The sequence below is a fragment of the Pocillopora damicornis genome, chromosome 7, assembly GCF_964200805.1.
Source record: "Pocillopora damicornis chromosome 7, jaPocDami1.2, whole genome shotgun sequence".
Taxonomy (NCBI): Eukaryota; Metazoa; Cnidaria; class Anthozoa; order Scleractinia; family Pocilloporidae; genus Pocillopora; species Pocillopora damicornis.
The window spans coordinates 11,783,942-11,803,500 of NC_142676.1; the positions used below are offsets into that span (position 1 = coordinate 11,783,942).

Here is a 19,559-nt window from a genome sequence, read left to right on the forward strand (position 1 = left end):
CGATATAAAGTCACTGCACGTGATGTATTATCTACCGTTTGATAGGTTAATGGGCTTATGAATTATTAATGAATTTTTGAAGCTGGAATAACTGAGTGATAAACCCTTAAAGTAACTTTATTAAATGAGATAGGCTAACAGGTGATAAAAACCTCAATCGTCACTTAGCTGACCTTAAACTTGCCTTCGATCTTTTAGACGTGAATGAATCGAAATTTGTAGGCAATGAAATTTGTACATGATTTTTCAATTCATCGTTTCTAAATATTTAAGACGATATGAAATATTTTTATTTCACCTAATTATAGAGGTTTTTCTAATAATAGCAAAATTTTTTAATATGTTCAACAAACAACTTGGACGTGACTATCAAACGGCACCTTAGGCGCATGTGCAGTCAAACGCTGCCCCTGTGTGTCAGCCATTCGTTATGTTTGCTGTTTTTAAGCGTTATCTCAATTTAATTTTCTTGTCTTCGATCTTCTCTGCGGCCCAATTTTCTTCAGGTAAACATTTTTGTTATTTTCTTTTGGTTATTCGAAGGTTTTTTTTTTAATCCCAAAACTGCTTGGCAATAAGGTGGACCAAATACATTTGTCGATTCCCAGCTACACCTGTGCCTACACAATTTTCACGAGTCAGTGCATTCAATAGTACTGGTTTATTGTAAAGGAAAGTTCAGTGCTCTGAAACCTTGCAGCGCTTTTCTGATATGGTAGGTTCATCGCCATAACCTTTTGGCATTGCATATCGTGTTCTCGGAATACGAATGCGATAACTGTTGTCGAGGGCTTGAGAACTACCCCTATGTGTTTGCAAGGATTTTCATGCAGCACGCTGTTATAAGGATTAATACATGCATACAGAAAGATAGTTATCATATTTAGCCTTTTCATAGTCAAGCTTCGTTCAGAGTATCAATAGTATTATTTTGTCTCAAGAGAGTATTACTGTATGATTTACAACATTACAGATTTCAAGCCATCAAACTCTGAGTATCGAAAGATTTAATATCAAATTCTTCTGCTTTTACTTTAGACTTTTTTACTTTAATTTTTTTCGCTGGTTTGGTTCATTTGGCAAGGTTAAGGAATAGCTGTTGAGAATATTAAGATTGAAATTTATGTAATCCCTAATTCGTACATGGTTGATTTACATCAGTAATTGCCGTTAATGTAAAATCATGTTTTATTGAAGCATTAGGCGACGACACAAGGAAAACGCTTTCATTACTTGCCACAAGTAAGGGAAGTAATTTTTAAAATCATTCGCCTCTTATTCAATCGATCACTCAGTTTTTCTCGTGAAAAGAAAACCTCTCGGAATGGCCATAATAGACAAAAAACTGATTTCATGCGCCATCTCGTTTTCTTTTTCTTTCCATTCCTGTTAACTGCGATCATCTTGTCTTCAGGGAAATATATTTATTATTAATGCCTCGACGAAATTAAAGTTTCCTCTGCTACTTTGCCGTAAAAATGAAGTGGTGATTCAACATGGAAATTTCACTTCTAGAAGATTGCAAACCTGGTAGTCAAGCTTTTGTCAAAGGTCAAAAAAGCGACAATCTTCCGAAAAGCCTCAAGACGAATTGTAACAGGCAAAGCTACTGTCAAAGGATCTTGTTGTCTTACAGCAACGTGTTTTCGCGATTTATTTCAAAAGGACTTAAAGCCACTAAGTCAAGTGCCTTAGTCTAAATATCCTTTAACTTTGTGCGTCACCGGTCAATGTGTTGTAATTATAATATTCTATAGTCTTAGAGTGGATATATGATCATGATAAAAAGTTCGTCTGAATATGAGTATGGAAGCCTTGATATAATAGCCATTGTTTTCTATAGTTATTTCTGCTTTGATGAATAGACCTTTCATTAAACTTCAGTATGGGTCAGCACATAAGAGGGAAGATAATTAACCACACAAACCGATTGAGAATTGCAAAGTACAGGAAATTGCAATTTATATCCATCACAAACTGCGACATTTTTTATTAGGTGTTGCAATTTAAAATTCGTACGCAACCCTATATACAATGATTACATCGGAATAGATATAAAATAAATCATTTTGTGAATGATGATACCACATTTTCAAGCTTGTCCACTAAGCAGTTGTTTCAGGCAACGCGTTGCGTAACAAGAGCTAGTTACAAAATTTGCTAAATTATTCCTCGTCTGCCTTCTCGTTCTCATCCGTTTTTGTGTCTCTCTACTGGACTACAAATACTTAACTTAGTTAGTTGACGGGGGAGGTAATTAACCAATAGGCAAAACAAAAAATTCCAAAAAGCAGTAAGTTGAACATAATAATTTCAATGTTTAGGCCAAATTTCCCAAGATGTACAACTGAACCAGTCGATAATTATTGATGCTTCATTAGCCATCTTTCGACGGAATGACAAGGAATCTAAGTATAGCAGATCTGACACCTACCTTTGAGCTCTAACATGCGGGTGGGTAGAAATTTGAGGGCCTTGAAATTTGCAATTAGTATTTTTGACATTTTTTTTTAAACTATAGTCCGTTTATAAAGGTGATGTATAATTTTTTTTATCACTCGAGTGAAAAAAAAAGTGTTTTGGTTCTTTCTCCTTTAATTTTCCTCTGTCCCTTCAAGATGCAAGTCTGCCCTTGTTCGCGTGTATACTTCTTTACTCTCACCTGTCTTTTGAGGGATTCAAATGTGCTACATTTTTGTATAATTAATGAGTTGCAAGGTTAAGTGACTGTCATCAATTTGTTACAATTTTACGAGATACCCATATAAGAAGAAGAAAACTGTCGATTCTGTGACTATAGCGCAACTAAAACCCTCTATTTCTATTGAGTCATTCAAATTTTGATTGAACAAATTAAAGGCTCTCATTCCTTCAATTGAATCGAAGCTTATCAGCTGAATTACAGTCTTATCAGCTAATCCGAATTGACTGGTTGCCGGTTTTCTGCGTGGTGCGTGACCTATGTTGCTAGTGCACAAAAACAAGCAGCCAACTGTGTCGCCAGTGAGCAACAGAAACGTTTACTGCAGTTCAGTCAGAATTTATTCCATAGAGCAAACTAATAGGAATGTACCTTTGTCTAATCGGCCATCAGTCATGTCTGCGGATGTCAAGCGCAATCTCGTTTTATCTTATTTGTTTTTTGATATTTGCCGCAGCCAACTTTTCTCTAGGTTAATACTCTTACTATTTCCTGTATATTAATGGTTTCTTTTTTTTTTTTGTCTTTTATATATTTTAAGTCCCAAAACTGCTTGGCAATTAGATCTTATAAGCTGAACCAAAGGCACCGGGCGGTCCTCAGCAAAACCTGTTACTTCATCGAAATTTACACCAAAACTACAATATATTTTTACACAAGACATTTAATAGGCAAGCCTATTGACCTTAATAAAGGCATTCGTAATAATCTATTGTAATCTAAGATTTAATCGACTGAAATCTTACAACGATTTTGTCATGCGATAACATCATTGCTATAGCCTTGTACATTGTATATTCAGGAGAATTTTATCGCATTATTCGACAAAAACATTCCTCTTGTGTTTCTCACACCAGGAATAAAAAGTTCGGAAGAAAGATGGCGTCCTCTCAGACAGACATTTAAACAGCGTCAGTTTTCAAAAGAAGAATTCCATTATCTGAACGTAACTCGAGTTGGAATGTTCACCTCGAACGACATGTTTGATTGCACATTTGAATGTGTCAGAAATACCCTGTGCCTTTCAATAAACATGGCCGCCTCTAGAGGAGCAGATGGAAAGCTTTGGTGCGAATTATTGTCTTCTGATAAGAACAGTGCCGACGCCGAGAACTACAGCCAAAACATGAGTTCGCATCATTTGTTTATTCGGGTAAGAACCTTTTTGATTCTGAAGCAGTATGTATCTCATTCGCATCAACACATAAACAGATGAAAACGACGCTCTGAACGGAAATGCTGTTGGTAATCATTCTAAAACTATATGCTTCACGTGTCGCATCTATTGTTCAAGTATTCGTCGGTCTTAATGGTCAATATTCCTGACTTATTTCAGTCTCCATGTTCTTCTTCGCTGTGTCAAAACGGAGGAGCCTGCATCCCGAATTACGACTTCAACTCTTATGACTGTCTCTGTGCACAGGGTTTCGTGGGAGAATATTGTCAGAAAGGTAATTGATATGTCAGTATTCCCTCATCTCTTTTTCAGCGATTCGTGAGCACCAATTTCCCATCAGAAGTGATTTATTTGACGATTCACGCGTGCAACTCCCTGAAAATACCTGATCAGATACATCACTGTACGCGCGCAGAATTAGTTTGATTATTTCATGCTCGAACGCTTCCTGCTATATTATTCGCATCTACGTTAGCGGTAGAGAAATATCAACTCGCTTTATACATAATCAAACATATGATACATAGAAGAAGTCAATTTTGAGCATAGAAACGCTTCACGACATTGGAAATTATTATCAACAGAAGGCGAGGTTCGAACACGGGTAGTGGGTGGTTGACTCAATGTCCTAACTTTTGTGGTTTGTTTACATCGAAATTCACTTGACACTACACGTGAACTCTAAAGTCTAAAAGGTGAATTGCAACACGCCCTTGAAATTTTTCGCGACTTTAATTTCCTTGGCCAAGACAATCTTCTTTCACTATGGATATTATATCTCTCTTTACTTTATATTAGCCCCCTGACCGTACAACATTTATTTGATCAACGAACTGTTGAGGAACCTGGCTCTGAAACATTACTCCGCCGAACCAGTACTAACACTCACTTGCTTTTCATTCGGGGACAACTATTACAAACAAGCTAATGGCGTAGCCATGGGTACCAAAATGGGACCCAGTTACGCCAATCTTTTCGTAGATTTTATCGAACACCAATTTTTCAGGCAAATCAATGGCCCCAAACCTGGACTCTACGGTCGCTTAATTGACGACTGTATCGGCGCAACCTTCTCTACCAGAGAGGAGCTAATTCAAATTATAACTGTTGCCAATTCCTCTAACCCAGCTCTAAAATATACCTGGGAAATTTCCGACATTTTTTTGACTTTTCTACATAACAAAGTTTCAACTGAAGGCAACGGCCAATACTACAAACCTACAGACTCTACAGACTCACATAGTCACTTGTTGTATTTATCTTCACATCTATCATACATAAAGAATTCTGTTCCTTTTCTCGCTTTCTTAGACTTCTTTGTTTATGTAGCGACGGCTCTGATTTTTCCGACAATTCAGAGGCAATGTACTAGTTTTTCGATAAACGTGGCTATCCTGTTTCTGTTGTTAAAGCGGGCCACCACCGCGCCCAACAAATTGATCGACAGTCAGCACTACAAACGGCACAGAAGGTAGATGCCGACCGCACTCTATTCACCCTCACAACTACACGGTGAAATTCGTCATTCTAAAAATCGTTTTAAATTACTTCAACATGATTCAGAGACTGGCTTGATCTTTTCGTAACTTTTACTAATTTCATTTAAATGTGACAAAGACAACTTTTTGGTCAGAAGTTTATTACAAACAAATGCGCACCTGTAACTTTCAAATGCGGTCGCGCACGATGCAAAACCTGTCCTTTCATTCACTACGTAAAGAAAACATCAAGACCTGGGGCTCCATTTAGATTACTGATCACTTCACGTGCACCCTTGCCAATGTCATCTATTGCATAGCTTGCACTTATTGCAAAAATATGGACATTGTCGAAACAGAATACGACTAGGGGACCGATCCCGAGGGCAACTTTGCGACATCGAAAGGAATGACAAGGACGCATCCAAACCAGACCAGTCGCTAGACACTTAAATCCCCCTAATCATTTACATGGCAGTCTGCAGCCTTTCCGTACATCTAGGCAGCTCGGAAAGTCGCAAAACTTTAGAGCAAAATAAAATCTTTCGAATCGGCATTCTTAGTCCCTACGGTATCAACGAATGCTTTTCATTCAACTAATTTATTCTTGTCTTTCACGTCACCATGTTCACACTAATAGCGTAGCTCCATTTTCTGCATAAAAACACTTACATCCCAAATCTCCTACCCGAGCTCTGACGAGGGGCTAACGCTCGAAACGTCTGCTTTGAAACTCTTTACGAAGCTAATTTTAATTATTAACCCAGTTGATATTTCCAATCATCTTTTTTTCCCAAAGCCGTGAAGTCGTGCAAGGAATTGTATGAAATGTACAGGTAAGTTTGTTTCCTAACATGTTTTTTGTCACTTGAACTCAAAAACTATCATCAAGCAAACCATTTGACGAGATCACTTGTTTTTCTCGATGCAAATGATATCACATTATTACCTGAGCCTCTCCACCCCCCCCCCTCCTCCTATGTCAGTAGAACTTTGTGTTAGTGACATAACCCATTATGCAAACTTCTCTGATGCTTAAGCTCATCTTTGAAGACACATGCAACAACTAATACGTGCAATATTGTAAACGTTATTAAAGAGCAACAGCAACAAAAATGCTGTATTCTTCCCATTGTTGTCGTGTTTTCTTTCTACTATTGCGGTATAGTTGAGTACACTGTGAGACTGGAAGAGAGTGTTGAGCACGAGTGGTCTTTTTTTCAGTGAAATGGAGCACTTACGATGAGACATAAAGTAACCTTCCCATCTTAGTTCCCCGTTAAAGGCGTTCTAAAGGGAAAGTCCCGATATTCGATAGGAGATATACATGTAAAGAGCGAGAAGGAGAAGGCTGGCATTTTAGCAACAAATATTTATCTTTACTCTGAGAGGCACTCAAATCTACTTGTTTTTATTGTGGGACTGCATCTATCTATTACATCATAAAGACAAAATCATTATTTTTGATACGTAAGTTAGGGTTCTTAATTATTGCAAATAGGTCTGATGTTAGTAAACTGGTCACCCTCCGTTTGGACTCCAAACCAGTCTCCGTTCTCTGTCACATGGGAGATTTTGGATGTGGAGATGGAGGATGGACGCCGGTCATGAAGATGGACGGCAGAATGGTATATAATAATCAGAGCCGACTTATGGCACAGCCATAAATCTTGCAGCGTTAAAACTTAAACAGTATACAGGAGATACGATCTAATACAGATAGCATCTAACTTGAAAAATTCTTATAGGTCTTTTTAAAAAGACAAAATTAGTGACTAGCACGTTTTCTTTTTTTTTCTTTTTTTTTTGACTAATTAAAAAAACATTTTTAAATTAGTCAAAAAAAAAATCTTTGAGGAAAATGCAAGTTGAAATGATCATTCTAAGGTTGGAAACAACATCGGCGAGTACAATTAGTTATGTTAATACCAGTGATGAATATTAAAGAAGCAAGGAAGGGACTCTTTGATTCTTTTTGTTACAGACCACTTTTCACTATAATGCACATTACTGGAGTGATTATAAAGGATACAACCTCCCCGGAGGAAAGACTGGGTTCGACGAGCAGGAAACAAAGCTACCCACCTACTGGAACACATCCTTCTCTAAGATCTGCCTCGGTATGAAGATCGACCAACAGCTCAGGTTCATTGTCATCCACAAGAAGGCTGACTCTCTGTACTCACTGATCGCTGGTGGGCAATACCGCGCCACCTCACTGGGTCGTGACAAGTGGAAAGAGTTGATTGGCTCGCAAGGCTCATTACAGTACAACTGCAACAAAGAAGGGTTCAATGCCGTTTGTAGTTGGAGTGGAAATTCTAAAACCAGAATTGGTATTGTTAGCAACAACCAGAATGAGTGTTCCTCGTGCGACTCAAGGATCGGATTTGGCACAGGTGGTAACCCTGACAATTCGAACACTTGTGGTAATGAGGCAAGTCGAAGTGGTGTGGATAATGGGATAAAACATATCAAAGCCATGGGATACATCCTGGTACAGTGAGGAATTAGAAAAACTCAGCTTATAAAACAGAATTTGCATGCTTTGGTAATCGAATATGTCCACATCGTATGAGTCGTTTGAATCTGTACCAGCAAAAGTTAAGAATTTATCCGTGTAAGCCACAATTGTCAGCTGATAACTATTTCTCTTGCTATTTACAACATCATTCATACAATTTTAAAGGCTGAAAACATCGATCGAAGTTCTGGAAAATTCCTTGAAATTTGTTTCTGAACAAGGGCACGAAGATTCGTCGTTTCTCAACCTCATTCCTGCCTTTAGCCTGCCAAAATTACCTCATCATTCTTTTTAAAGGATTGAAATGAAAAAAAAAATGTTTTGTAGCCTAAATGTTTATGTAAACGATTATTCATTAGAATAGAATACCCTGCTCCAGAGGACTTTTCCGTTGTCCTCGGCGGAATAAACCAGCGATTGAGTAATTTTCAATACAAGGCTAAAAGCGCAGAATGTCCAGAACCCAAAACCAAGATAGCCTGACAGAATGCTAATCTAATAAAATCCTCGGTGGCACCGAAATGCAATGATACTTGAATGTAACTTTCCTCCTTAACTCTTAATGCCTTATTCCTGTGCAAGCCCGTATCCCTGGGTTCTTTCCGCTATGCCTATTTATCCACCCTTCTGCTTGCCTCTGACAATTTGAGGGAAGAAATAGAAAAGATCCAAAGGTTTTTTCCGGTAGGTATAGAAAAACGGGAAAACTTGGTATTTCCCATCGAAAAAAATTATTCTTCTTCTAACTTCCGCATTATCAAAATTCATAGCTCCTTTTCCTTTTTTATTAAAAGCAGTTATTGTTGTTTCTCCCATCGTTAGTTTCTTTTACTCTGGTTGTAATTATTTGTTTGAATGGTCTCTCAAGTACCGAATACCAGCATCATGAAAAGAAAGTTGACAATTTAGAGTAGCAAATAACTGCTGAATAACAAGATCAACAAAAGAAAGATGGCCATAAGGGTAACAAATAATTGGTTTAAACCAGCTAGTTTATGGCCTTAAGCCCAATTCACTTAATTAATCTTTGTGTTAAATAAAGCAAATGCTGATAACGTAGGCTTTGGATTTAGTTCAACATCACTATAAAATAAAACTTAATTTATATGTCAGAAAATTTACCCGGGGCAAATATTGACCTTAACATATCACTTGCTTTGATATACTAAGTTTTCAGAAAAGCTATACTTTGCCGAATATTAAAGTGAGGAGTAATTTACTTTCAAGGGCAAAAATCATCCCCATCAAATTTTCAAGTTTTCACTTGTTTTTCGTCCTTCTTTTTGAACATACTCCTTCTACAACGTTGCTGAAGAAACAATCATCCCTATATTAATCCCATCACAAACCACGTTTTCACTAACCCTCGAGAAAAGTGGTCACGGATTTCGCCTGATTTATCGTTTGTCGAGAACTTCCTTTCTTCAAGAATGCAGGACGACTTTTATATCTAGTAACTTCTACTTTATTGCCCTCTTACTCGCTGCTGTTCGGCCAATATTGTTATGAAAGACGTCTCCGCGATGCAAATATTTCAAGAGCACACCGACATCGCGATTCGTCAATTCAGTGAAATTATCTCCGTGTCTGAAAAGGTTGGAATAACTTAAATAGCACGAAATTTTTGGAGGTAGAATCCAAATCAGAGATCATGAATTAATGACATTTTGCCGACAGTGTAAATAGGAAAGTCTTCCAGATGTAAATATTTCAATATCACACCTAGAAAGCAGCATAAAAACTGATTGAGATCACAGCTAACATTTTGCTTGCTTCTGTTTGATCATCGCGGGTGACAGATGCTCCTTAGAATGTTGATAACGGTCCGACGACACTGTGACCAGGTAGTTAATCGATAGACGGAACAAAGAACTGTCATACTTTACGTCAATAATGAATTACGTGATCTTTCCTAAAAGGCAGGCGAGAATTCTGCGCTAGTTAAATGAAACGGTCATGCTCTTAGTTATTTTTGATGAAACGTGACAGTAATGAACAGCACTGTTTCATTTTTAGGCGCGGTTCATCAATACTGGAAATCTCTTCGGGATGACAGAACAAGAAAAACAAATAAAAAGTTTGAAGAACATCGAAGTCAAATGAAGCAACAAAATCGATTAAAGAGAGTAAGTATCAGATTGAGAACCATATAAGCAAATGTTCAGGAATGTTGAGCTTGATCCTAGCTATGCAACATCGCGTTACAGCTATTTCTAATAAATGAATCCCTGTATTCGAGCTCTTTTCTATGGTTTAACACGATAAATACATATTTTGTCCTTGATTACATGTCATTTAATTAATTGTGTTGCTTTGTCAAAGAAACTTATCAATTTTTATATATACACTTTGTTTTGTATAATACTCACAATTTAAGTTGAAAAAGAAAAGTGTAATCTTTACCAGAGGGAAGTACATGTATATCTTGTAACAGCAAGGTGTCATTGGTGATAGCCAAAATGCTCCTTGCGCATTTTTTGACACTTTTGTTCTCTGTTTATATCGTTTAGAAACTATCAAGACGCCTTTCAAGCTTAGAGAAGGCTATCTTGTCGGACAACGACAAAGAAAAGGCAAGAGAAATTTTCTGTTCGCCAAATGCCATCGACTTCATGTCATCGGAAGAAAGCGACAACGATGATCCTGCTTCATCTAGGGGTCCGAAACCAAGGAAAGTACGTAAACTGGTGTGGGGGAAAAGTAAACTGAAGAATTTGAAAGCAAAACTGGACGAGGCCTATTTGGAAGGACTTAGCGAAAAGCAGCGTCGTGCAAGTGCACGTTTGACCAGAACGGAAGAGCCATCTGTACGGCCTTGCCCCACCAATGGCCCTCGTTAGGCAATTCGTACCGAAAATTGGACTGAGAGGTTCCTAAGAATAGACATTATTTTAGAAAACACTATAAAGACGTTCATTGTTCTTGGCAAACTTTATGCCTGTTTTCATTTATAGTGCTCAGAACAGCCATTGTAACATTTGTTCAAAAGTAATTTGGAATGCGATTTGTTAAATGATGAAAAGTTTTCTTTCCCAGTCTGACATAGAGACCAAATTAGATGTATATACTACAAGTATTTTGCGAATAGTAGGCTCTGTAATGAATTGAAGCTCTATTTAACTACAACCTTATCTTATGGAAGAAAAATAAATGACGCTTTGGCAAAATATAGCTGTAGTATTTCTTTGACTGAAGGGGAAAACGCCATAAGAGGTGTTCTGTAAATTAATTAATAAGACTTTCCACCTACCATGAACATTATAAGGGTGCGTTTCGGAAAGAAAGAGGGAAAAAAAGGTTTACCAAAGCTAGAAAGCTTCCGCAAGGGTAAGATAAATTTGAATTAACACGTTTCCGAGACGTAAACCTCAGTTTCCGGAACGGTTTCTTGTTTTTCCGCAGGTTCCATCACCCATTCAGTAGAATACGTCAACGGAAACATGGAAAAGACATGACCCGAAATTACGATTGCGGAAACATTTGTTTCCTTTAGCTGAAACTTGACGGAAACATGCACAAAAAGTGGTCCGGTTCCGTTGTATACGCAGCAACGGAAACGCGAGAAAACGTCAAACGTCATAACGTTTTATGGAAGAAATAAAATTATCTGGTCCGAAAAATGAGCTGGTACACGTAATAGGTACTCATTACGGATGTCTAACTCAGGCTATCGGTTGGCCATCTTATTTTCATAAGTTAGCAAAAATTTTTTTTTGTTTATCGCGAAACAAGTAATGATATAGATTTCAGATTAACAATACAACAACACGGTACAAGACTATAATCCTAAGCTAACCTCAAATCTCATTAAGATGAATCGAACGCACATCAGTAATCTTTGGTTATGACTTCAGTGTAGCTAATTACTGATGCAGAACATTCACGAAAATACTATCTTCATTAGCGATTGGTTGCCACCTAAGAATACATTGTTTTTGTAACCTGCCAATCTTCCATCATCGATTACACCGTTTTCAACATTAAATATTTGCTTAAAATAAAGAAGAAAATATCATGTGCGCTGCTAACAACTTCATACGAAAGTCAAGGCAGACAAGTTTATACCTTGAGATATTGTGTTTCTCCCTCTTTCCAGGTATTGGACAATACTCCTGTTAAAGCCTAGCCAGAACACTTTTCTCCACGTTTCAAAATTCCCAAATAAACTCGGAGGAAAGCTATTATCTCACGCAAATAAGAAAACCTTTTTATTTCTGGATATTCATAAATTACCTCGCGTAAGACTAATGTCTCTTGCCTCATTTGCCCCCCTAGTAATTGATTCAATCTTTATTCCTCTTCCATCCATGAACCATGAATTGTGACCGCAGAATGAGTGTCAATCCATTTTCCATATGCATGTAATCTAAGTGGTTATAGGGTACAATAAGTTAATTCAAATGGTTGTAACACGGTTCCCTTTCGGCAAAATACTTTTTGTAGTTCCAAGCACCCCCATTACGCACTTGATTCGAATAAGTGGTTATAGGGTACAATAAGTTAATTCAAATGGTTAACACGGTCCCCTTTCGGCAAAATACTTTTTGTAGTTCCAAGCACCCCCATTACGCACTTGATTCGAATAAGTGGTTATAGGGTACAATAAGTTAATTTAAATGGTTGTAACACGGTCCCCTTTCGGCAAAATACTTTTTGTAGTTCCAAGCACCCCCATTACGCACTTGATTCGAATAAGTGGTTATAGGGTACAATAAGTTAATTCAAATGGTTGTAACACGGTCCCCTTTCGGCAAAATACTTTTTGTAGTTCCAAGCACCCCCATTACGCACTTGATTCGAATAAGTGGTTATAGGGTACAATAAGTTAATTCAAAGGGTTGTAACACGGTCCCCTTTCGGCAAAATACTTTTTGTAGTTCCAAGCACCCCCATTACGCACTTGATTCGAATAAGTGGTTATAGGGTACAATAAGTTAATTCAAATGGTTGTAACACGGTCCCCTTTCGGCAAAATACTTTTTGTAGTTCCAAGCACCCCCATTACGCACTTGATTCGAATAATGCCCCCCACCCCCCCCCCCCGATCATTTATCATTTAGTGCTCTCGTTAACCATCCGTCATGTCTGCTGATTTTAAGCGCCATTTCATTTTGGTTTTCCTTTCGTCGATCCTCACATACGCCCAATGTTCTGCTGGTAAGTATTTTCACTATTTACTTTCAAGGTTTTCGTATTGCGCTACCAACAATCAACATATCTCGAAATATAGATGGGCACGCCAAAACGTATGTTGAAGCAAAAGACTTAACAATGAATTTTTTTTCACTATTTACTTTCAAGGTTTTCGTATTGCGCTACCAACAATCAACATATTTCGAAATATAGATGGGCACGCCAAAACGTATGTTGAAGCAAAAGACTTAAAAATGAATTTTTTTTCGCTTCTGCAAGGTGTACCTAATTAAAATTTCAGTTTAGCAAAGTATTATCGTTGTTCAGGCCTATTTACTCATATAAGGGGATCAGCACACTATTTTGTTTAACAATAAAGATATTTTTATCGTGATGCGGTCGGTTGAAGTTAAGATATAGTTTAGAATTTATACGAATAATATTAAAGTGAATGTATAATGCTTTAAGTTGAAATGAAGAAGGGTACATGTCGAGTATATTTGCCTCATTCCACGCATTTCCATCGGGCACCTGCTTTAAACCTAAATGTACTCGTTAATTTTTTTGACGTACAGCATTTTCTCCTCAAATAATTCATATCCTTCTCAATCTCGTTCTCTTTTTAAGACCGTCAGGTGTAAAATTAAAATTATATTTTCAAATTTTCGCAAATGAAACTTTAATTTAACTTGCGGAAAAAAAGCTGTTAGAACAGCTTGCATTTCCGTTGATTCTTGTCATTAGGCCCACTGTTCAAGCTATGGAGATGCAAATTTGTTTCAAGTACACCTACAAAAGAACAAAACTGAATCCGTTCTTGACACAAATCTCTTAAGATTTACTATGGACTAAATTTTACTTAAACATTTTTAATTTAAAAAGGCATTAAGCCTTTACCATCGGAACCATTTAGTGTTGAGCAACAGAGAAAGTATTAGTGCACTTTGAACTCGCCAGACGCTGTCGGGTAATTATTTAAATTCGATAAATAAACATAATCCCTTCTAAACCAGATATTTTTATGGATCAAATGGAAATATCTCTGGTGGCTCGTAAAATTTTTTCGTTGGGAAAATTTACTTTGAGTGTACTAAGGTGCATTGCTCGATTAATTCGCAAATGAAATCCTTCACCTGGTGGCGATTGGTTTTTTACACCTGTTCTTCGTATGGACACAAAACGGAAAATGACAATAAGAAGAAAGAAAGAAAATCAGTGTAATTTTCAAAATTGCTGGGTAATTTAGATAAAAATCTGGCACTTTCAAGAAGTTTGAAAGACATTTTCAGTTCCGAAAGTCGGTGATATTAATGTAAGATTTCCAATTGCCGCGTAACAACTAAACCTGCCGGGCAATTAGCCAGAGCCTAACATGGGTCTTAAATATGCGTACATTTAACCATTTATGTACTTAAGAAAGCAGTTGAAGAACTTCTTCGCCTTTATGGTAGCTACTAAAGTAAAACTTAAAAAGAATTCGATCATAAATGATAGTTGTGTATCGGAATTAAAACAGGTCTATGTCATCAGAATTCGCTCAAGAGATAATTAACGTTTGCAAAACGCTATCAATTATATATTGCTCGACTTGTTGAAAACATTGTTTACATTACTTTATCCCATCCAGCGTAACTACTAAAACGCTTACATCAGTGGCTTGAGTAGATGACAAGACGAGTAAATCCAGAGAAATTGGACCAGCAAAGAGTAAGTTATTATTAATAATTTAAATATCTAATTCATTGCTCTCATTCTAGAAATAAACGCACTGGAAGAAGATTGGTTCCCTTCTGACAAGACATTTAAACAGCGTCTGTTTTCAAAAGATGAACTCCATTTTCTGAACGTAGCTCGAGTTGGAATGTTTACTTTGTACAACCAGTTGGATTGCCTATTTCAATGTGTAAGAAATACATTGTGCCTTTCAATAAACATGGCTGCCTCCAAAGAAGCAGATGGAAGGTTTTGGTGTGAATTGTTGTCCTCTGATAAGTACAGAGACGCTGAGAACTACAAAGAAAACACGAGTTCACATCATTTGTCTATTCTGGTAAGGACTTCTACACAGTGAGTTTCATTAAAATTTGAGCTTTTACAGATTGGCGCTGTTTTTCTTTGGTTGACGCAAAACCAAAATCATCATAAACACAATGGCTAATCAGGACGAAGGAAAAGACTTGACCTTAAAGAGCCAATCAGAACTCAAACTAAAGACAAGAAACTGCCCAAAGCGCGAGACACGCGGATCACATAGTCCTCCGCTTAGTTTCAATACTCCCAAGAATTCTAGATGTATCTAGTGACAAACGTACTCTTAGGAGCGATTAAAACAAGTTTTTACCCTCTAAGTTCTTGCAGTGCTGATCGCCAGTTTATCATTCAGAAATAGAGATATCGGATTCATTTATCAAAATTGCTGTTCAAACATTTAATAGTATTTTTATTGTTTTTCTTATTTTAGTCTCCTTGTTCTTCTTCACCATGTCAAAACGGAGGAACCTGCATCCCGAATTATAAATACACTACTTGCCAATGTCTCTGTGAACAAGGTTTCCTGGGAGAATTTTGCGAGAAAGGTAATATGTGATTATATTCGAGTCATTCAGTCAAAAACCTTTTCCTAAAAGTTGTTCTGGAAAGACATTTCTTTCATCCTCACGTGATTCTTTTATTTTTGCTGTGCCCTGCTTGCTCCCTAGTTCTGATGTCTCTGATTTGTGCTAAGTCCAGACTTGATAGTTAATACCCTCCATGTAATTATTTGTTGAATTAATCTTATAGTACGTAATTATTTCAAATTAACCAAGTGATGAGGAATCATCGTAAAAACGTAATGATTAAAGTTAGAAGATTCGACAGAATAAGGTAACTTTCTTTTTTTTTTATTTTCTTGGTCGGGCCTTCAAAACATTGTCACCATTTCATTTTAGCTTAAAAACCTGGTTAATTTCCTGCCAATAAATCCGAAACACTTACCTTCTATCTTCTAGCTATTACGTCCTGCAAGGAGCTCTATGACTTAAATAGGTAAGTTACAAGCCTTACTAAGATAATCAACGTAGTATGATCCACTTAAGCAAATATCAACGGTGAGAAATGAAGTTATATCCATGCTCCTTCCCTCCAATCCCTCGCCAGTTCCCTTCAGGATTGTCCTAAGGGAGAGACAAACTTTCAATGTTATTGTGGCAGAAAGGGAGAAGGCATATACACTTGTACTTATACAAAAATATTTTAGATTATAAAGCAGACGTACCAATACATTTCTGATTCTTGGAATTAGAATAATCATAAAAACCTATATGCAATCAGCTTCCTCCTTTTGATCCCTTGTAAATAGCTCTAATGTGAGTGAACTGGTAACCCTCCGCCTGGACTCCAAAGCAATCTCCGTTCTCTGCCACATGGGAGATTTTGGATGTGGAAATGGAGGATGGACACCGGTCATGAAGATTGACGGTACTAAGGTAAGATTCTTGTTGATTTAGCTGATAGACAGGCCTCATAACCAGCAGGGAAGTCTGTTCATGTGGAAAAATGCGCCACCATACTAATGAGGTACGCATCTAAATAATTTCCAACAATCAAGAAATGTTTACCTGAATCGGGCAAGGAAATTGGATAGATGCAAATTTAGAAATGCCGGAATATTTCTTGACGATATAGTCACCCATGCCGGTGGCTTTGGATAAGCTCACGCTCGTGAGTTGAAATTGCTCGCGTTTAGCTTATAGAAACAAATGATTGTCATCCAGTTGTCACTGTCTGTTTTAATACCATTGATTTGATTTAGAGCCCAAAACGGGCTAAGCTTGGGTGAAAGATCGTTACATGAAATTGAACTGCATTTACAGCTATGAAATTATTTTGATTTAAAAGGGCACCTTTCATTACAACAGCACGTACTGGAGCAATAAAATTGAATACAACCTCCCCGGAGGGGAGTCTGGGTTTGATTCACGGGAGACAAAGTTATCGACTTACTGGAACACATCCTTCTCCAAGATCTGCCTCGGTATGAAGATCGGACAACAGCTCAGGTTCACTGTCATTAACAAGCAGGCCGACTCTCTGTACTCACTGATCGCTGACGGTCAATACCGTGCCATCTCACTTGGTCGAGAAACGTGGAAAAACCTGATTGGTTCAATTGCCTCCTTACAGTTAAATTGTAACAGGGAAGGTTTCAATACTGTTGATGTTAACCGTATTGATGTTTACCATTCTGAAGCAAGAATTGGCATCGTTGCTAACCAGGAGAATGATTGTAAGACCTGTGACTCAAGGATAGGGTTCGGTACAGGGGGATATTTTGAAGACACCGTAGCGTGTGGTAACGTGGCATATGTAAAAGGAGATAATGGAGACAGGCGCACTCCGGGCATGGGGTACATCCTAGTGCAGTAACACGTAACACCGATACTCTCAAAAGGAAGCAGCTCCTATGAATAGATAATTTATATAGTAGTATCTTCCCACGGGGCTCTTCAGCCGCTATTTACATGCAACTAAAAGAGGACATAGTACAATAGAATTGTAGATTAAAAAGAGACTGTCTCTTTAATGTTCAAAACCTTTGACCGAGAAACAAGCTTTTAAATTGTTCTTAAGGCTGATCCAGATGTTACCAGTCCGTAAATAAACTTTCGTTAACCAGCAGCCATGTTAAACAGTGATATTTGTAAGGTTTCAAGCTTCAGCGAGTAACAAGGCGATGGATGATAGATCTTTTGCGAAATTCTCGCAGATATTTATAATATATATATGTATGCAAGGTTGTTTATTCACTTATATTCCAAAACAGATTGTCCGAGGTATAGGGGGAGGCGAGGCGAGGGACTCGATGAATAAAAACCACTCACTTCCCGAGCCAGTTCTTTTGTCATTGATCATTGACCTGGGTCGCCATATAGTTCTTCAAAATCCGTCGTTCTCCATCCCAAACACTCGCCTATTACAGGAAAGTGCATCAATAAAGTCAACTGCTCTCGATCGAATTGACTGCTACAGAGTTCGAAACGTCCAAATATCCTGTAAAATTGCCATTTCCTCCCATCAAAAAAGTTCTCAACGCGCCAGAATATCCCTTATTTTCCATGTTGAGTAAGTGACGAGACGCCATGTTGAAAACTATGACTGAAATAGTTAAACACGAGCAACGCTGATCTTCGAATCGTCGGCCATATTTGTTTATGTTCTTGCAGGGAAATAAATTAGTTCTCGGTCCTTTTCGGAATAAAAATATGCCAGGCATTGAATGCAAATTCAGTAGTCTTAGCGCGAAAATTAAATTAAAGCAAATCAAAATTCTGACATCATGTCATCGCTCTGCCTCGAAAAATCCCAAAGATTTACTTGCAGGTCTTCTTTTCTTTTTCTTTTCATCAAATAGAAGATCTGCGGTACTCAAATTGTATAAGTCATGGTACGAAACACTCTTCTTTGCAGATCGAGCCGTGATCGCCAGCATATTGAATTCTCTTGATATTCTATTGTTCCGGAGTGTAATAAGATATACCGCTGATAATTGTTAGCGGGCTCGAAATGTCCTTGATTTCTGGCGATGGCTATAATAGGAGTTTGGCACAGGAGAGGCTATTGCCGAGTGCAACACGTTTGGTAACGAGGCCAGCTGTAGTCCATATCAAGGAAACAGTAAAGTCAAAGCCATGGGATACATCTTAATACAATGAAGAAGAACTTTCGACAGTGAGTGAAACCAATAATAAAATGTTACTTTGGTAAAAGGGGATGTCCAAGGCTTGCATAGTCGCCGAAATCCTAATTGAAAGCTAAAAATCTGCTGTTTCTACCTAATATCACTTTAAAAGTTAAGATAACAAACATGTAGCTCCGCTGTATTCGAATGGTCAGGTTTATCGCAAAATTCTGTGCAAAATATTGAAATGAGAAGGATTGATTATGCTTTGAAGAGTAAATGTATTTACATTACATCACAATTCAATAAAATGGATTACCTTACCCAAGTTGTATTCTTCGTTGTCCTCAGTATTACATAATTCTCAACGAGAGGTCAACTGATGAGTCCAAGATGAAAGTCCAGGCTAGATTTATATCTGACTACCTCTTATTATTACTCCTGAAAAAAACTTGCTGCTAAAAACTAAATCTCTTCCTTAAATACAGCTCTTCGAGTCTGTTCACTACATTTCCTGTTTTCCGATGAAGCCCTCGTCTGAGCTTTTTTCTACTTTACCTCGTTAGCCAATTCAAATCTTTGATGATTCCAAGATCCAGATCTCCAGGCGCTGGTCATCATTTTCTTTCTTGAGGTTAGTTTTATCCTTCACAGGTGGTGACTAGTTCAGAACGAATTAGTTTTTTATTACTAGTTTTTAGCTGTACCCTCACACATGCTGTCGGACGTTTCCATCTACTGTAAAGGCCGTAACTTTGAAACGAAAGTCAAATAGGGAAAAACCTTCTTACGATATAAAGTGTGGTGTTTAACAAGGAAGTCCAGCTCTGAAAATAGAAACACCTGTCACGATACCCTAACTGTCTACCCGATTTTTTAGCAGCCAT

The 19,559-nt window shown here is 37.6% G+C and overlaps 2 protein-coding genes across 7 annotated transcripts; both read left to right on the plus strand.

Annotated features, from left to right (window-relative positions):
• Positions 1–333: 333 nt before the first annotated feature.
• Positions 334–11,047, plus strand: LOC113666293 (putative skeletal organic matrix protein 5). Of its 3 annotated transcripts, XM_089213165.1 has the most exons (8): positions 334–506; positions 3,559–3,854; positions 4,038–4,152; positions 6,156–6,192; positions 6,858–6,984; positions 7,341–7,853; positions 9,897–10,006; positions 10,391–11,047. In XM_089213165.1, the coding sequence occupies exons 1-7, from the start codon at positions 431–433 to the stop codon at positions 9,981–9,983; spliced, it is 1,251 nt and encodes a 416-aa protein (XP_089069291.1). In that variant the 5' UTR covers positions 334–430; the 3' UTR covers positions 9,984–10,006; positions 10,391–11,047. The 3 variants fall into 3 exon arrangements, with proteins under 3 accessions (XP_089069291.1, XP_027037861.2, XP_089069292.1); XM_027182060.2 differs by lacking the exons at positions 9,897–10,006; positions 10,391–11,047 and having other exon boundaries at positions 337–506; positions 7,341–8,939; XM_089213166.1 differs by lacking the exons at positions 3,559–3,854; positions 4,038–4,152; positions 9,897–10,006; positions 10,391–11,047 and having other exon boundaries at positions 339–506; positions 7,341–8,939.
• Positions 11,048–12,922: 1,875 nt separating this feature from the next.
• LOC113666277 (putative skeletal organic matrix protein 5) lies at positions 12,923–17,882 on the plus strand. Of its 4 annotated transcripts, none has more exons than XM_027182039.2 (6): positions 12,923–13,037; positions 14,771–15,063; positions 15,475–15,589; positions 16,004–16,040; positions 16,354–16,480; positions 16,893–17,882. In XM_027182039.2, exons 1-6 carry the CDS (start codon positions 12,962–12,964, stop codon positions 17,418–17,420), a joined length of 1,176 nt encoding a protein of 391 aa, XP_027037840.2. In that variant the 5' UTR covers positions 12,923–12,961; the 3' UTR covers positions 17,421–17,882. The 4 variants fall into 4 exon arrangements, with proteins under 4 accessions (XP_027037840.2, XP_089069299.1, XP_027037841.2 ...); XM_089213173.1 differs by lacking the exon at positions 14,771–15,063 and adding an exon at positions 14,641–14,720 and having other exon boundaries at positions 12,929–13,037; XM_027182040.2 differs by having other exon boundaries at positions 12,932–13,037; positions 14,641–15,063.
• Positions 17,883–19,559: the final 1,677 nt, after the last annotated feature.